We start from the raw sequence: 15,574 nt of genomic DNA on the forward strand, positions 1-15,574 counted from the left end.
ATGCCTCTTTCTCTACTCCCAGTCTCTCATCCCAAAAAACTCCAATCCTGTCAAAATACAGGTGCTACAGGAAAATGTGTGTGATCAAGTATATATGGAAATAGCATTTTTCCATTTGTGCCAGCTGTGAGTTAGTGCCCATCAATGATGATAGGTAGGTGTTGTCTTTTGGATGAGACTTACTATCAAGATTCTGCCCACATGGGGTTATTAGAGATCCCATGATAGCCATGGCCTACCCACGGCTTGTGATTCCCATGTGGCTCTTGCCCCCCAAAAGCGCGATTCGTGAAGCTGCTCCCACCCCAGCACCCTGGCTTCCCTGTGCTTACTGGGTCAGAGCTATGGTGTTTTTAAAATGGAAGATGGAAGCCGTCTTAAAAAGGCACCCTCCTTTTAAAAAAAAAAAAACTTTTTTTTGTTTTTGCTCGACAATTCTATTCTGGGGATGCAGCTCTTCGCATTTTTTCTGCCGCTGTTTGGCTCTCTGTGTTAAATGGTTTGGCCATCCTTGTCCCATGACACTTTTTGCCAGTAGGCCCTGCTGTCCTGGCCAAATTTCAGTCAGGTTTCTTTGCTGTGTTTCCTAAACAGTTGTGTAGTATTGTTGTATGCAGTTAAGCAGACACTGTGTTTCACCCCAGAGGGGGCTGAATTTCAGGGGTAGGTGGAGTGACTACATGAAGTAACCTAAACTCCATAGTCCCCAAATGAGAAGTGAGTTAACGCCTCACCTTTGTTTATACTTGATTATACTACTGGTGAAACAGGAAAATTGTTAAAGTAGTGTGGGAACCTTCACCATGAAAGGTGACATACAAAGATTATTATAAAGCTACAATGCTATAACTAGACTCGTAAATATCTGACCCAGTGTTGGAGCTGGGATTTTAACACTCTTGCTGTTCTTTTTTGTAGAGTTCATGCTTTTTACCTACCAAAAAAGCACTTTAAAACAGATAATGAAAACATATCTGAGTCTGGGCAATTTCAGCAGGCACACAAGTAGCCTGTTCCCTCTCCCTTGTGCAAACCCAGCCATGGTGGTTGAAATGACAACCAGCTAGGTGTAAGAACAGATTGGGGTTGATTCAAACATCCTCATATTGTGATCTAGACACATATTGCCGTTAGTTTTGTAATTGGTACTGATTTTTCTCCAGTATCTGATTTACTCTTGTTTCAGAGAGAGAGTAATCAGGCCCATAGGATACATGTCTATTTAGGTTAAATGCAGTTGAGCAATACTCATTTTCTAAGTTAGTAAAGTATGTTGAGCTAAATTCACTCCTGAAGTAACTTCATTGAAACCAGTAGCATTACACTGGGGCTGAGTTTGTATCATCCATTTTAGAAAACACTTTTACAAGAACATCTCATTAAGTAGGTTGTATACATTGTATACATTGCCTATTCCTTGATAAAAATGTACTCAGAGAGGATGAAACCTTGGGGACATTGCAGTCAATGGCAAAATTCCCACTGACTTCAGTGGAGCCTAGATTTCACTCTCAGGTCAGGTCTACACTACAGCCAAAGGTTGGCTTAAAATATGCAATTGCGGCAAAGAAAAAATGGAGTTTATGTATCTTAAGCAGATCTTCAGTGCCATCCTCATAGCATGAGGTCAATGGAAGAAATGCTCCTGTCGACTTCCCTTGCTCCTTGTGAGCAGTAGGAGTTTTATCATCAGCAGGGGCTCTCTGAGCATTCAATTTAGCGGGTCATTACTAGGCTCACTAAATCAAACGCCAGAAGATCAACCGCCACAGCATTGTTCTCTGTAGCCTAGACGTGGCCTGAGTGTTTTGTGGAATGGGACAGCAATAACCCCATAGGACCAACAGGGGGCAAGAGTGGAGAAAGAAACAGCTATCTATTATATATTTCAGAGAATTTGACTGTGTGTCCACCAGCCAGTGGACGTGCACCCCTTTCCTGGCTGTGCCAGCTGCAATGGCATGGACAGATGCTTCTCAGCTTGGCCCATGCTGCTGCTCTGAGAGAGGGCTGGGGTTGTCCTCTCTCCTCAGGACAGCCTGCATAATGAACCCCTCTTCAGCCCTACCCCAAAGTAAAGATTGAAATGAAGAAAAATAAAACTTATTTGAGTTAAGGACCGAGCAATACTGGGTAAATAGTCTAGTAATAAATATGTAAAACAATACATTAGTCTAAATAAATGGCATCAATAAGCAAAACACCAGTTAAAAATATTCCATGTGCTCAGTAACCTTAATGAACTTCAAAACTCCCATTTCACACCATCAATGAGAGCAGCTGAAAAACAAAAATTTAACAATGGAAGAGCTAGCAAACTCTCATCAGAGAACTTTGACTTCCTTTACTTGACTTGTATTTGAAGTCCTGGCTAATAACTAAGACTCTGTTTGGTTCAAACATCATAGTGCAACTCTTCAGATTTTTATTTCTGATCACTGTGAATGAAATGGTTGCAGAGCAAGGACTCCTATCATTTATCTATAGAGGTTTGCTCCTTTAGAGTACTTTATACCTGATCCAATGCCTGCTGAATCAATAGAAAGAAGTCAATAGAAAGAGTCTAAAGATCTCAGTTAGTTGTTAGTCCATCATGACTTTTTAAATACACAGAAATGTCTTTATGGTGTTTTCCCCTATATTCTCCCCTATGTGGTATACATAGTTGTAGAGTTTGTATATTTAAATGGTTATACCAGATAGGGATGTGAAAGACTAGTCGACTATCCGATAAGCAAATGCTTATTGGATAGTTGACAGACTAGTCGACTAGTTGTTTCCCCCACTCCATCCCCTTGCTGCCTCTATCAGAGGCAGAAAGGAAGGAGAAGTGGAGGGGGTGCTTCAAAGTGGCAGCGCCGCTTGGAGCCTGGTGCCAGACCTCAGACTCCACGCAGTGCTGATACTTTGAAATGCCACGTGCAGCTTGGGGCCAGCTGGGGTGTGCCAGCTGCATGTGGTGTTTCAAAGCAGCAGCGTGCATGGAGCCCTGGATCAGCTGGGGACTCCCCCGCTGACCCCTGATTTCATGCGGCACTGCCGCTTTGAAATGCCATGACGACCTGATACTGGGCTCCCTGCGGCATTTCAAAGCGGCAGCGCCACACGGAGCCCGGGGGCAGAAGGGGAGTCCTGGGCTCCATGCAGCACTTTCACCTTTGAAGTGTAACAACAACCTTAGGGTGGAGGCACCCTATCAACTAATCAACTTCGAAGGTGGAGGCACCCTATCAAAATGCATCAACTATTCGATTAGTCAGTTATTCGATATTTAACATCTCTAATACCAAAGTATACCACTTCTTGTGCCAAATCTGAGATATCTGCCCAATCCATGGTGCATGCACATAAATAAAAAGTCTACATAGGTGATTTTGTGATTGTCTTTATTAAATTGCAGTTCTGTACTGAAACATCAGAGTAGTTATCTTAATTGTGAGACCTCAGGAAAAACAAAGCAAAAACCCCTATGTTCCTGATTTATTCATAACACAGCTGGCTCATGGATCTGGAATAAATGCAATTGCTTTGTGCAAGTGTAACCCACACACCTAGTGTGGTTACTGAGCAATGCAGGTGGTACCTAGACCACAACAACTGTAAAGACCAAGAGACCACTACAGCATGGGCTGGAAGCCAGCTGGCTTTTAGCTCAGAGGGTAGAGGCTCCTATACTCTGCTTCAGAGGTCCCAGGTTCAAATCCACCTGGTGGTGGTTACACAAGCAATTGTATACAATCTTTACTCTGCATGTTTCTTGTATAGTTCATACTGTAACCTAGGAAAAATGGTTACATACTTTACCACAGGACAAATTGTTTTTTTCCAAAACTTAACTTGGAGGGCATGGAAGATATTTAAATATGTTTCTGGAAATAAGAAACTGCAGTCAGTGTCTGTGCTACTTTTTTTAACTGAAACTTTTCTTCCATAGGAACTTACTTGAATCTGGAAGAAAACCTTAGTAGTAAGGCCTTGTCTACACTGGCACATTTTCTCACCAAAAACTGCCTTTTGTTGACAAAACAGTGAGAGCCTACACGCTACAGTGTGACTTTTGTTGGGAAAACACCCAATTTTGGCAACAAAAAACTTCTACACCTGTGAGAAACTTTTGTCTTTTCTCCTCCCTTTATTGTCAACAAAGAGCCAGTGTGGACTCTGTTTTGTCGAGAGAACTGGCTTCCACCAGTATCCCTCAATGCTTGCCCTGATGGCTTTGCTCAGTGTTTTGTGATCTCTGGTGCCCCATCCCTTTCCAAAGTTCTTAAAAGTATATGACAGCTGAGTGAGCTGATCCATTTGGGAAATGAAAAAAAAAAGAGAAAATCATTGGAATGCTCCCATTCTGCCCTGCTAAAAGCACAGCAGCAGGCAGACAGCTGCTACAGGGTGAGAGGGGACTGGCTGCTGTGCTGCTTTGACATTCCTCAGCAGGGACTCACAGAGCTACTCATGATGCTGCTCCCAGCAGCTGAGAATGCTGTGGGAGAACACAGAGAGAATCCCAAGAAGTGCAGGAATCAGCTCTGGCTTTCTACAACACTGCACTGTGGGATGCTTACCCACATTGCTTTGCTGTGTTGACAAAGGACCTAGCAATGTGGCCATGAAATGTCAACAATGGGAGGCAGAAAGACCAGTTTTCATTTTTTGCATTTCAACAACACTTTTATCACTAAACTTTCCCAGTGTAGACACAGCCTAAGGAAGTAATAGTAACCAGCTCCTTCAAGGCAGGAGTTGGAATTTCTCAGAATGCATTTCCCATGGTCAGTAGTGGGATGTGATATGATTGCCAGAAACAAGGGAGCCAATGAGCATTTTCCAAATAGAAGCAGGTGGTAGATGCTGCAGCTAGGATTTTTTTGAATTGATGAAATTTGGTGCTCAGGCAACCAGAAAAGATATTCAAGTAAAGAGACTCTGGAAATACACTAAAATTAGTTTAAATGAGAAGTTGAGTAACATTCACATACTCTTCTTAAATTGCTTTATCTGAAAGGTTGGAACTGAATCATTTTGAGGTATTGTTTCACTTTCTTTTTTTTAAAGGTACTTAATTATAATTAATAAGACCTATCAAATGAATGTATTTTGTATTGTTATTTAACAATATGTATTGTGATTGTACCATCCAGCTTGGTTGCACTTTAGAAACTAATCCTTCTGGCAGTGCCTTACTTCAAAGAAGCCCACAAAACACCTAAAAACTAACCCTGAGGTATAGTGGGTTTTCATGTAACTAAATCAATGTATGTGCATGTGCCTATGGATCTTTCCACAGCACAAGAGAACTCTTTGGTTTCCCTTGCAAGGCTCAGTAAGTTTGGCAGGTGGGGCCTTTTTGCCTATTGCTGCAGCAAAGATTAGAGCTTCTTTGTGCATGTGATTTATAAGGAAGGGTTTAAACATTAGAGGGACTAATTCAAATATTGCAATAAAATAAAACAGCTCCCAAGGAATGTTACGACTGTTAAAGACCCAGAAGCCTCACTGACCCTTTAATTCTGTTTGTCCCAGTTGGAGTTTATAACTGAAACAAGCTTGGTGTTCTTGGCACATTCTGCATTCAAGAAGAAAAATATTTACTTAATGTAGGTCTGATTTAGCAACTGATCCTTGTAATGCCTGTCAGAACCCTATAAAATATACTCCATGTCCAGTACTCTCTAGGTACAGATCATTGAGCTGACAGGGATACAGCGCATGCATGCTTTCTCCTCTAAGAGCATATATAGGTCAAGATCATTATTGTGTCATTGTGAGTTGCTAAAGTACTCCGAGTTTCACTAGACTTGATTTATAATAAAAATAAATATTTATAATGCTAAATACACTGTTAATATCACCGATTCTCTGTTGGTGTATCTCTACTGAAATCAAAGGTGCATTGAGATGAATTTTGACCCACTATTTAGATAATATTAAGTTTAAATTTTCTCTTCCATGTTCAGTACAGTAATCCTTGTTACTGTAAATTTGCACAGGATTAGATTCATTGTCTTCAACTACAAATAATTTGGCTTTATTAATGAAAAATATTCTACTAAGGTGAGTCATATATTATGCTGATTTCTATAGGGAAGCTATGTAATTTTGATATAACAGTCTCAACTAATGTACATTGATTAAGGCTATCCTATTCATTAGCTATTCAGCATTTAGTGTGGAGTTTTGCATTGGAAGTGGTAGCCAACATAATTTGTAAAACTTTTTTTTATATTTCTAGTTTATTAATGCTCTACAAGCAGGTAGTTTTGTCTGGGGTGTGTGAAAATATGTGCAATGCAGGTTGTCATTATGTCATATTAAAACTTTGTGAGCTTGATGGTCAGGTAAAGAAACAGTAAAAGAAAATTGATATCATTTGAAATATTTATTTTACAGAGCTCCTTTTATAGGTTAAATGCACAGCAGTGACTTTTCTCTCTGTTATACAGAGGAGCCAATATACTGTTATACACCCCACAACTTCACCCGTGACCAAGCCTTGTATGCCAGAGGATATTGTTGGACAGAACTAAAAGATGCCTTGCCAGGAGTTGATGCCAGCCATTGGCCCTCCTTGTTTGAGCATAAGTTCCTTCCGTATGCACTGCTGGCTTTTGCTGGCATAATGTACATTCCAGCTCTTGGGTGGGAGTTTCTGGCTTCCACCAGACTGACTTCTGAGCTTAATTTTTTGCTTCAGGAGATCGATAACTGCTATCACCGTGCAGCAGAAGGGCGCGCGCCGAAAATAGAGAAACAAATACAATCCAAAGGCCCAGGGATCACAGAGAGGGAAAAAAGAGAAATCATTGAGAATGCAGAAAAGGAAAAAAGCCCCGAACAGAACTTGTTTGAAAAATACCTGGAAAGAAGAGGGCGAAGTAACTTTTTAGCTAAACTTTATCTGGCGAGACATTTGTTTATCATATTTTTAAGCATTATACCAATTACATACTTATCCACCTACTATGCTACACAGAAGCAAAATGAGTTTACTTGTGCACTAGGAGAGCCTCCTGACAAAACAAGCAACTCCAAATTGTACATCAGAGTGAACTGCAAGCTGCCAGCAGTCCAGCTGCAACGGATAATTGCTGGAGTAGACATTGTCCTCCTCTGTTTTATGAACTTGATCATTCTTATCAACTTAGTTCACCTTTTCATATTTCGCAAGTCAAACTTCATATTTGATAAACTGAACAAAGTTGGAATAAAGACCAAGAAACAGTGGCAAAAATCTCAGTTTTGTGACATCAATATTCTAGCAATGTTTTGCAATGAAAATCGGGACCATATAAAATCCCTGAACCGCTTGGATTTCATAACAAATGAAAGTGATCTGATGTACGATAATGTGGTGCGCCAGTTGCTTGCAGCCCTGGCCCAGTCTAATCATGATGTCACACCAACTATGCGTGATTCAGGGATTCAGACTATAGACCCCAGTGTCGATCCCGCAGACATTGATGCCAATGAACAGCTCATCATTAAGAGACCTCGGAAGAAAATGAAATGGATCCCGAGTAGCAATCCACTTCCTCAGCCATTCAAAGAACAGTTAGCCATTATGAAAGTTGAAAACCACAAACCAGAGAAGCCGAAGCCAGTGCGCAGGAAAACAGCAACTGATAGCCTCATCGCTCCTCTGCTAGAGTCCTCTTCCAAAACCTCACAGCAATCATCATCTCATAAAACTGAGTCAAACACCATCTCCTGCACAGGCAATGAGAAAAAACATACACGGCACTTTTCCCTGGATGTTCAACCATATATACTTAGCAGTAAAAAACCCAAGCCAGAGATTCCAGTCATTGCCTCAATGCCAACATCCAAAAGCCAAGAAGGTGGATTTTTAAGCCAAGAGGAGAACGTCGTAGTTCATGTCACCTCTTCTCTCAAAGGTACAATATGTCATTGCAGTTCCATCTCAACAGTGATAAACTGAACAGGCCAGAATTTGGAGTAGCCATCTGCTGTAGGTTTGTTCTGTCTTATTACATTTCTAAACAACTAATGATAAAAGGGCAAGTGGGCTGCTTAAATGGGTTATATAGAATTTCTTAGTATATGATAAGGAGTAGTAGAGCTATGCAACATATCCTTCTGCCTTACAGATATTTTGCAGCATTAATAAGATTTTACACATAATTTTTAATTGATGTAAGGAAACTGTCACCAGTTTTGCCAGGAAAAGAGGCAAGAGTTGGTTCCTAGGATACCCCACCCTTACCTATCAGTACTATTCATTTTCACTCATTTTCCAGTAACACAGGAACAGCCATGGTAGATCAAACCAGTGTTCCATCTGGTCCAGTATCCTGTGTGAGAGGGGCCAGGAGTAGCTACTTGTGAGGAATGTAGAAGAAGTATGCAAGAAACTTTGCAGAAGGCAATTATGAAATAGAAATTTTTCTTAGGGAAGACTTTCTATTCCACTTTTGTTAGAGGTTGGCTTATGCCTCGAAGCTTGAGGATTCCAAAACTCAGATTATTATTAGGTTTTAATTCTTACTATACATTTAAATTTCCCTTTGAAAAATAGAAGTCAGCACCTATGCTCAGAAGTGTTTTGTGAAGACAAATATTTCAAGTGATTGTAAGAAGCTAAGGGGAGCAGTTAGATAGAACCACTGCAGAGAGCTGCTATATCCTCACTGCCCAGCAGAAAAGTTGCTTGAGGTCTAAATATTTGTCACTTCCAAATCCTTATGCTCCTTTCTGGAGTCCTCAAACTCCTCAGTGTATGTGAGCAGGACTTGCCGCAGCATTATTCATCCAGGAGTCTGTTCTGACTCCAACTCCCAGAAGCTACTGGGGGTTTCTGATCTCAATTATCTTTATATAAACAAGTGTTGATATTTTAATTTGTGAGCACCAAATAATTATAATAGCAGCTTTTATGCCAACCTTAAACCCTACTCAAGAATGCTTTCGAATGAGCAAGTTCCTTCAAGCTCTGAATTACATACTGTTGAGCTATTTCATTTAGAACAATGACTTGCGGTATGGGTCCTCTCTTTTTTTATATTCCATTGAAAATATCAATATTTTTATATTCTATCTTGTATATTTAGGAATCTCTAAGGTTGGTTGAAACGTTAAATCTTAACATTTGCAAAGCACTGGCTAGAATCTATGGATGAAATATTAAAACATCCCTAAATTCTGTTAAATTGACTTTTGCTTATTTAGTGAGTATGGTTTCACATAGGCAATGCTTAGAAATGTAAACTTATTAGTGACACTGTAATGTGCTTCCAGGGCTATAATTTTCAAAAGCTAAAGTTGTCATGAGGCAATCTTAGATTTCTCAAGTATCAGAGAGGGGTAGCCATGTTGGTCTGAATCTGCAAGAACAATGAGAAGTCCTGTGGCACCTTATAGACTAACAGATTTATTGGAGCATAAGCGTTCGTGGGCAAAGACCCACTTCGTCAGATGCATGTAGTGAAAATTCCAGAGGCAGGTATAAATATACAGGCTTAAGAAAAGAGTTCCAATCAAGAGTAAGGTTAGAGATAACGAGGTCAATTTAGTCAGGGAAGATGAGGCCCACTTCTAGCAGCTGATGTGGAGGTGTGAATACCAAGAGAGGAGAAACTGCTTTTGTAGTTGGCTAGCCAATCACAGTCTTTGTTTAATCCTAAAATGATAGTATCAAATTTGCAGGTGAATTGTAGCTCTGCAGTTTCTCTTTGAAGTCTGTTTTTAGAATTTTTTTTGTTACAGGATGGCTACTTTTAAATCTGCTACTGTGTGTCCAGGAAGATTGAAGTGTTCTCCTACAGGTTTTTGTGTATTGCCATTCCTGATATCTGATTTGTGTCCGTTTATTCTTTTACGTAAGAACTGTCCAGTTTGGTCGATGTATATGGCAGAGGGGCATTGCTGGTACATGATGGCATATATTACATTGGTAGATGTGCAGGTGAATGAGCCCATAATGGTGTGGCTAATGTGGTTAGGGCCTGTGATGGTGTCGCTGGTGTAGATATGTGGGCAGAGTTGGCACTGAGGTTTATTACAGGGATTGGTTCCAGAGTTAGAGTTATTGTGGTGGTATAGTTGCTGGTAAGAATTTGCTTCAGGTTGGCAGGTTGTCTGTGGGCAAGGATTGACCTGCCTCCCAAGGTCTGTGAGAGTGGGGGATCATTGTCCAGGATGGGTTGTAGATCGCTGATGATGCATTGGAGAGGTTTTAGCTGGGGACTGTAGGTGATGGCCAGTGGTGTTCTGTTATTTTCTTTGTTGGGCCTGTCTTGTAGCAGGAGGCTTCTGGGTATACGTCGGGCTCTGTTGATCTGTTTCCTCACTTCCTCAGGTGGGTATTGTAGTTTCAAGAATGCTTGGTGTAGATCTTGTAGGTGTTTGTCTCTGTCTGAAGGGTTGGAACAAATGCAGTTGTACTTTAGTGCTTGGCTGTAAACGATGGATTGTGTGGTATGTCTGGGATGGAAGCTGGAGGCATGTAGGTAGGCATAGCGGTTCGTAGGTTTTCGGTATAGGGTGGTGTTTAGGTGACCATCACTTATTTGCACTGTAGTGTCCAAGAAGTGGATCTCTTGTGTAGACTGGTCCAGGCTGAAGTTGATGGTGGGATGGAAATTGTTGAAGTCACTGTGAAATTCTTCCAGAGCCTTCTTCCCGTGGGTCCAGATGATGAAGATGTCATCAATGTAGCGTAAGTAGAGGAGGGGCACTACTGGAACAATGCTTCCTCAGCTCTTGTCCACGTCAGCCATAAAAATGTTGGCATATTGTGGCATATTGTGGGGCCATCCGGGTGCCCATAGCCGTGCCACTGGTTTGGAGGTATAAATTGTCCCCAAAACTATTTCAGATTTCATCTGCAAATTTGATACTATCATTTTAGGATTAAACAAAGACTGTGATTGGCTAGCCAACTACAAAAGCAGTTTCTCCTCTCTCGGTATTCACACCTCCACATCAGCTGCTAGAAGTGGGCCTCATCCTCCCTGACTGAATTGACCTCATTATCTCTAGCCTTACTCTTGATTGGAACTCTTTTCTTAAGCCTGTATATTTATACCTGCACCTGGAATTTCCATTACATGCATCTGACGAAGTGGGTCTTTGCCCATGAATGCTTATGCGCCAATAAATCTGTTAGTCTATAAAGTGCCACAGGACTTCTCGTTAGCTTTCTCAGAATCCAAATTAAACTTGTGTATTGGGTCCAATCCTTCTACTAGTGAAATCAGTGGCAAGAATCCCATTTAATTCCATGGGATCAGGATACAGTGAATTAAGCCTAGTCTACTCTATGCCTCTCCCCCCTTCCCCACTATTCATCTAATCTACGCCACTTCAGCTACGCAAATAGCAAAGAGGTGCTTACCATGGTGTTTTCCATGTGATAAGGCTGTCAGGGGCTGCTGCTCTCCCATTGACTCCATCTACTCTTCTTGTCCTGGTAGAGTCCTGGAGTCGATGGGAGAGCACTCACAGGTCAGTTTTTTCATCTAAGCAGTTAAGCAGATGCGATAAATCAACTGCCAGCAGATCAATCACTGCAGCATCGAAGCCCCAAGATGAGAAAAATAGACGAGCCAATGATTTATTTTGTATTCTGTTTTCTTTCAGTCACCCCAAATCATGAGAAAGAGATTCTGAACTCGTCTGAGACTTGCAGAACTGTCCCTACTGCTGGGGCTTACCTCTCCTGTAATCATAATCATATAGCAACAACTTCTACTGCAACAAATATAACCCTGAGCCACATCAGACCAGAACCAACAGCTGCACTGAATCGTAATCCTACTCACCCTCTGCTGCACGTCAGTACACTGTATGAAGATCACGAAGAAGATGTAGTCAGCTTTATAGACAGTAGTATTCACTCACCAACTGATGCAGGAGAAATACTCTCCATACCTGCCCCAAAGCAGATAATGATGGCAGCATTTGAAGAACCAAGGGCAATAGTGAGTTCCATGGAGTACTAAAGATATAGTGCTGCATGGATATGATCTGATGGTCAAGTCCAGTACCACTGTAACGGAACCCTCAACAATGCAATTCACTGCATGAGCATGGAGAGTTTTAATACAGCCTATAGGGTTTGGTAATATTACAAATTTGTTTTTCAGGACAGTATCATCACTGTCACCAGTTTGCAAAATAGAATAATTTTTTAAAAAATGGATGAAAGTTCACCTTTACCTCCAAGAGCAACCAAGCACAACAAATTAGCTGTAGCTTCTTCAATTACAGTATATCCTTTGTATTTATAATGGTTAATTAAAGTTAAATAGATATTGGTGAGGTGTATCTTCTATTTTAATGGCAGGAGTTAAATAATAATTTAATAATAAGGAAAATATTTTTCTCCATGAACTCTATGAAAAAGGCATATGCAAGCAACATATTTTTGTTGTTGTTTCTTTGGCTCACTAATGTTGTGCTTAATGGAGATTTAGGATAAGATCTTATTAACACCAGCATATAGTGCAAAAAGGGTTGAAATACTTCTGTCTGTTGAATTTTTGAGTGAGAGGTATGCTTTAAAAAGCTAATATGTTCAATGGAAGATGATGAAACAAAGAGTTTATTTTCTTAAATATATTTTACCATTTAAAAATGAATAGCTTTTCAAATCAGGTTTTACTTTTATCCAAATGGATGGAAGAAAGTCATTCCAGCAGCTTATTTTTGCATAATGTATTTATGAACCGAGTTAGATTTTCACAGGTGCTTCACTGATATGAAAAAATTCTGCAACAGTGATATAGTGTAAAACCAGCAATATTTTCAAACAATGCACAGTTAAAGAGGATTGTTTATTTAAGTTTGCAGTCTCTCTTTGGCTCTGATCCAACAACACACGTAAGCACATGCTTAACTAAGCACATGAGTAGTCCCACAGAAGTCACTTGAGAATGCACACATACTTAAAGTTAAGCACATGCTTAAGTACATTTTCTGGGTCTGGGCCATAATATGTATTGTCAATAATCCTACAGCATGTGTTATCATTCTGATTTAAAGTCTGACTTTCTTTTCCCAAAGTACCTCTTCATGCCCATTTATCCCATAACTTTGATGTGTGGTTTTTATGAGAAAATTCTACTATAAAAAACAAATCTACTAAAATGTATCATGCAATAACCATTCTCCTCAAAAGCATAGTCAGGCAAGAAGAGACTATATTAAAAAGATATTCACAGCTGCATTCAAAATTATAAACTACTGTGTGTTTGCTTCAAAATTCTGTATGACGGTAGAAAAAATATAGAGAGCACAAGTATGGGACTGAAATCTTGAATATATTTTTAATTTATATTACCTCAGATGTGAATATATGATACCAGTATTTAATGAACTATAGCACTGAATATAAATAAACATTATTCTGAATATCTGTAATGTGTAGTGTTTATAGCTAAATGACACATCTCTATCACAAAATGAGAAAAAATTAAACTAGATACAGTTGGATAGGGGATGTAAATTAGCCATCCCTGCTGTTTTAGTAAACCTCTTAAATATGATTTTGATGTGGGGGTTCCCATTCCATTTTTGCACATTTTACTTTTCTGACAATGGCTGAGAAGCTGATTTGCAATTTTTAAATAATAAAAGACCAGCTGCATATTTAGGACATGATTCTGAACCCCTTATCTAGGTAAAACTTGATGCAAGAGGAAGTTTTACCTGCAGGGTTGGGGACTTAATTGGGGACTACTTCAAAGCTGGTTCTTCACTCTACTACTGAGTAGCTGTGTTCTGTTCATGTTCAGGTGAAATCAATGACACATCAGGACTTTTCTGGTAAGTAAAAGTGCACTGGTTTGCTATATTCATCAGCACTGCAGGCACATTCTGCTGAATGTATGCAATACATTGGGTAGGAGACAATTTAATGGGAATATTTTTCAGCCCAACTAAAATCTTTATGGTTTCACTGGGTCTTGCATGCAAGTGAAGAATTTGAGTAATTATAGAAAATGGTCTCAAAAGATCAGGAATTTGTTAATGAACACAGAATCAAAGAATGCATCATGGGCCAAATTTGCAATCAGTTTAAGGAGATCATTGCAGTTACTTGAGTTACAACTTCCTAGCCAGCAAAATGAATATCTTCCCATATGTTCACAGGTTAGATGACTGTATTAAGCAAATATTCATAATTCTGTAATGTGTTGGCTTAATTCACTTTGCATTCAATACCTCATACTGAATGCAATGTCAAACCTCTCAGCCTCATATCAAAAGATATCTGGGGTGTGTGTATTTTATCAGTATCAGGCATAGTATACTATTTCTAAATAAAAAGTAAGGGCCTTGCCCAACATTTCTGAAAAACCCAGCAAGTTCATTAGGGATTTTCAGTTGGCAATAAATTCAGGTTGGGCCTTTAATATATTTAATTCCTGCCTCCCTTGTTATTTGTGAATGGCCATGATCAGTCCATATTGATAAATGTTCCAATTTTCAGAGAAATTGATAGGTGTTGCCTTTTTCATTAACTTAGTTTTTTTATTCTGTTGTCTTGTTGCCAAAGGAAATGTGAAAGTAAGTGCCATTCGTGTTCTTGATTAAGAGAAGGTGTTAACTTTCCTACATCACTTGCATGTTGTTTCTGCCATGCAGCTTTCAGAAAAGAAGCTGGATTACTGTGCTTACCTGGAAAGATGGGTGACTATTGTTAATAGCGTTTTTTGTGTGTGCTTGCTGGCTTCTTAACTCTCACACTTAAAATATGACAATCTAACTTGTTTGGAGGACAAGTGTGCATAATCTAGTTTGACCATGATCATTTAAAAAAAATAAACCCACCTTTGAACTCCCCATACTGCAACACTAGAATATTGCTAATTCCCTATATTATTCAGCCATCGTATATCTGTTCACGCTGCATTCTTGCACACCCACAGCACTCAGTGACGTCATTGGGTCTGAAAACATTTTACTTACTTGCACCATGGGGGAAGTAAGCTGCACAAGCCCTCTTCCTGGTTTGGAAGCTGCTGAATGTATAGGGTAGCTCACAATTGAGCCCAGGAGAGTGGGACCCTTTAAAACACCTTTTTAGGGGTTAGGTTGTGATCCAGGCTGCGTGCTACTCCTCTCATTGTCTTCTGAGTCTCATTGTCTTCAAGTAGCGGGTAGGATTCACTTGTTACTTACAGCTGACAGGTGCAAGAACAGGCAGGCAGCAGGTGGGACCAGTAGTAAATTACTACCTCCCTGGAGTGAAAGGACAACACCGATGCGGTGTCCCATAAGAGGGCTTGCTGTTGCACCACAGTCTTGAACTACGTGATATGAAACATGAAAAATATCCTGATTTTAAAATTTCTATTTACGTATGAATCACGTTAGCCTCTGTATCTGCACATTGACTGGTGCTGTGTCTTCAGTTTGCCACACCAGTCTACCAGCATTCCTTAAGGCCCTGATCCTGCCTCATTCCAGTCGAGTTTGCTAGTTATTGTACTGGGAGCAAGATCGGACCTGGGCCTAATGGTATGACTACACTTCAGTAAAACACCAGTAGCTGGCCTGGGTCACCTGACCCAGGCTTGCTGGGCTATAAAATAGCAGTGTAGATGTCCAG

The 15,574-nt window shown here is 40.1% G+C and overlaps 1 protein-coding gene across 1 annotated transcript in view; it reads left to right on the forward strand.

Annotated features, from left to right (window-relative positions):
• Positions 1-13,341, forward strand: part of PANX2 (pannexin 2) — a 33,753-nt gene extending 20,412 nt beyond the window's left edge. The window contains exons 3-4 of the mRNA XM_075928095.1: positions 6,444-7,895; positions 11,599-13,341. Coding sequence (XP_075784210.1) covers positions 6,444-7,895; positions 11,599-11,960 — 1,814 coding nt within the window. The 3' untranslated portion in view covers positions 11,961-13,341. The remainder of the gene's footprint in view (positions 1-6,443; positions 7,896-11,598) is intronic.
• The last annotated feature ends 2,233 nt before the right edge of the window (positions 13,342-15,574 follow it).

The sequence above is a fragment of the Pelodiscus sinensis genome, chromosome 1 (genome assembly GCF_049634645.1).
Source record: "Pelodiscus sinensis isolate JC-2024 chromosome 1, ASM4963464v1, whole genome shotgun sequence".
Taxonomy (NCBI): domain Eukaryota; kingdom Metazoa; phylum Chordata; order Testudines; family Trionychidae; genus Pelodiscus; species Pelodiscus sinensis.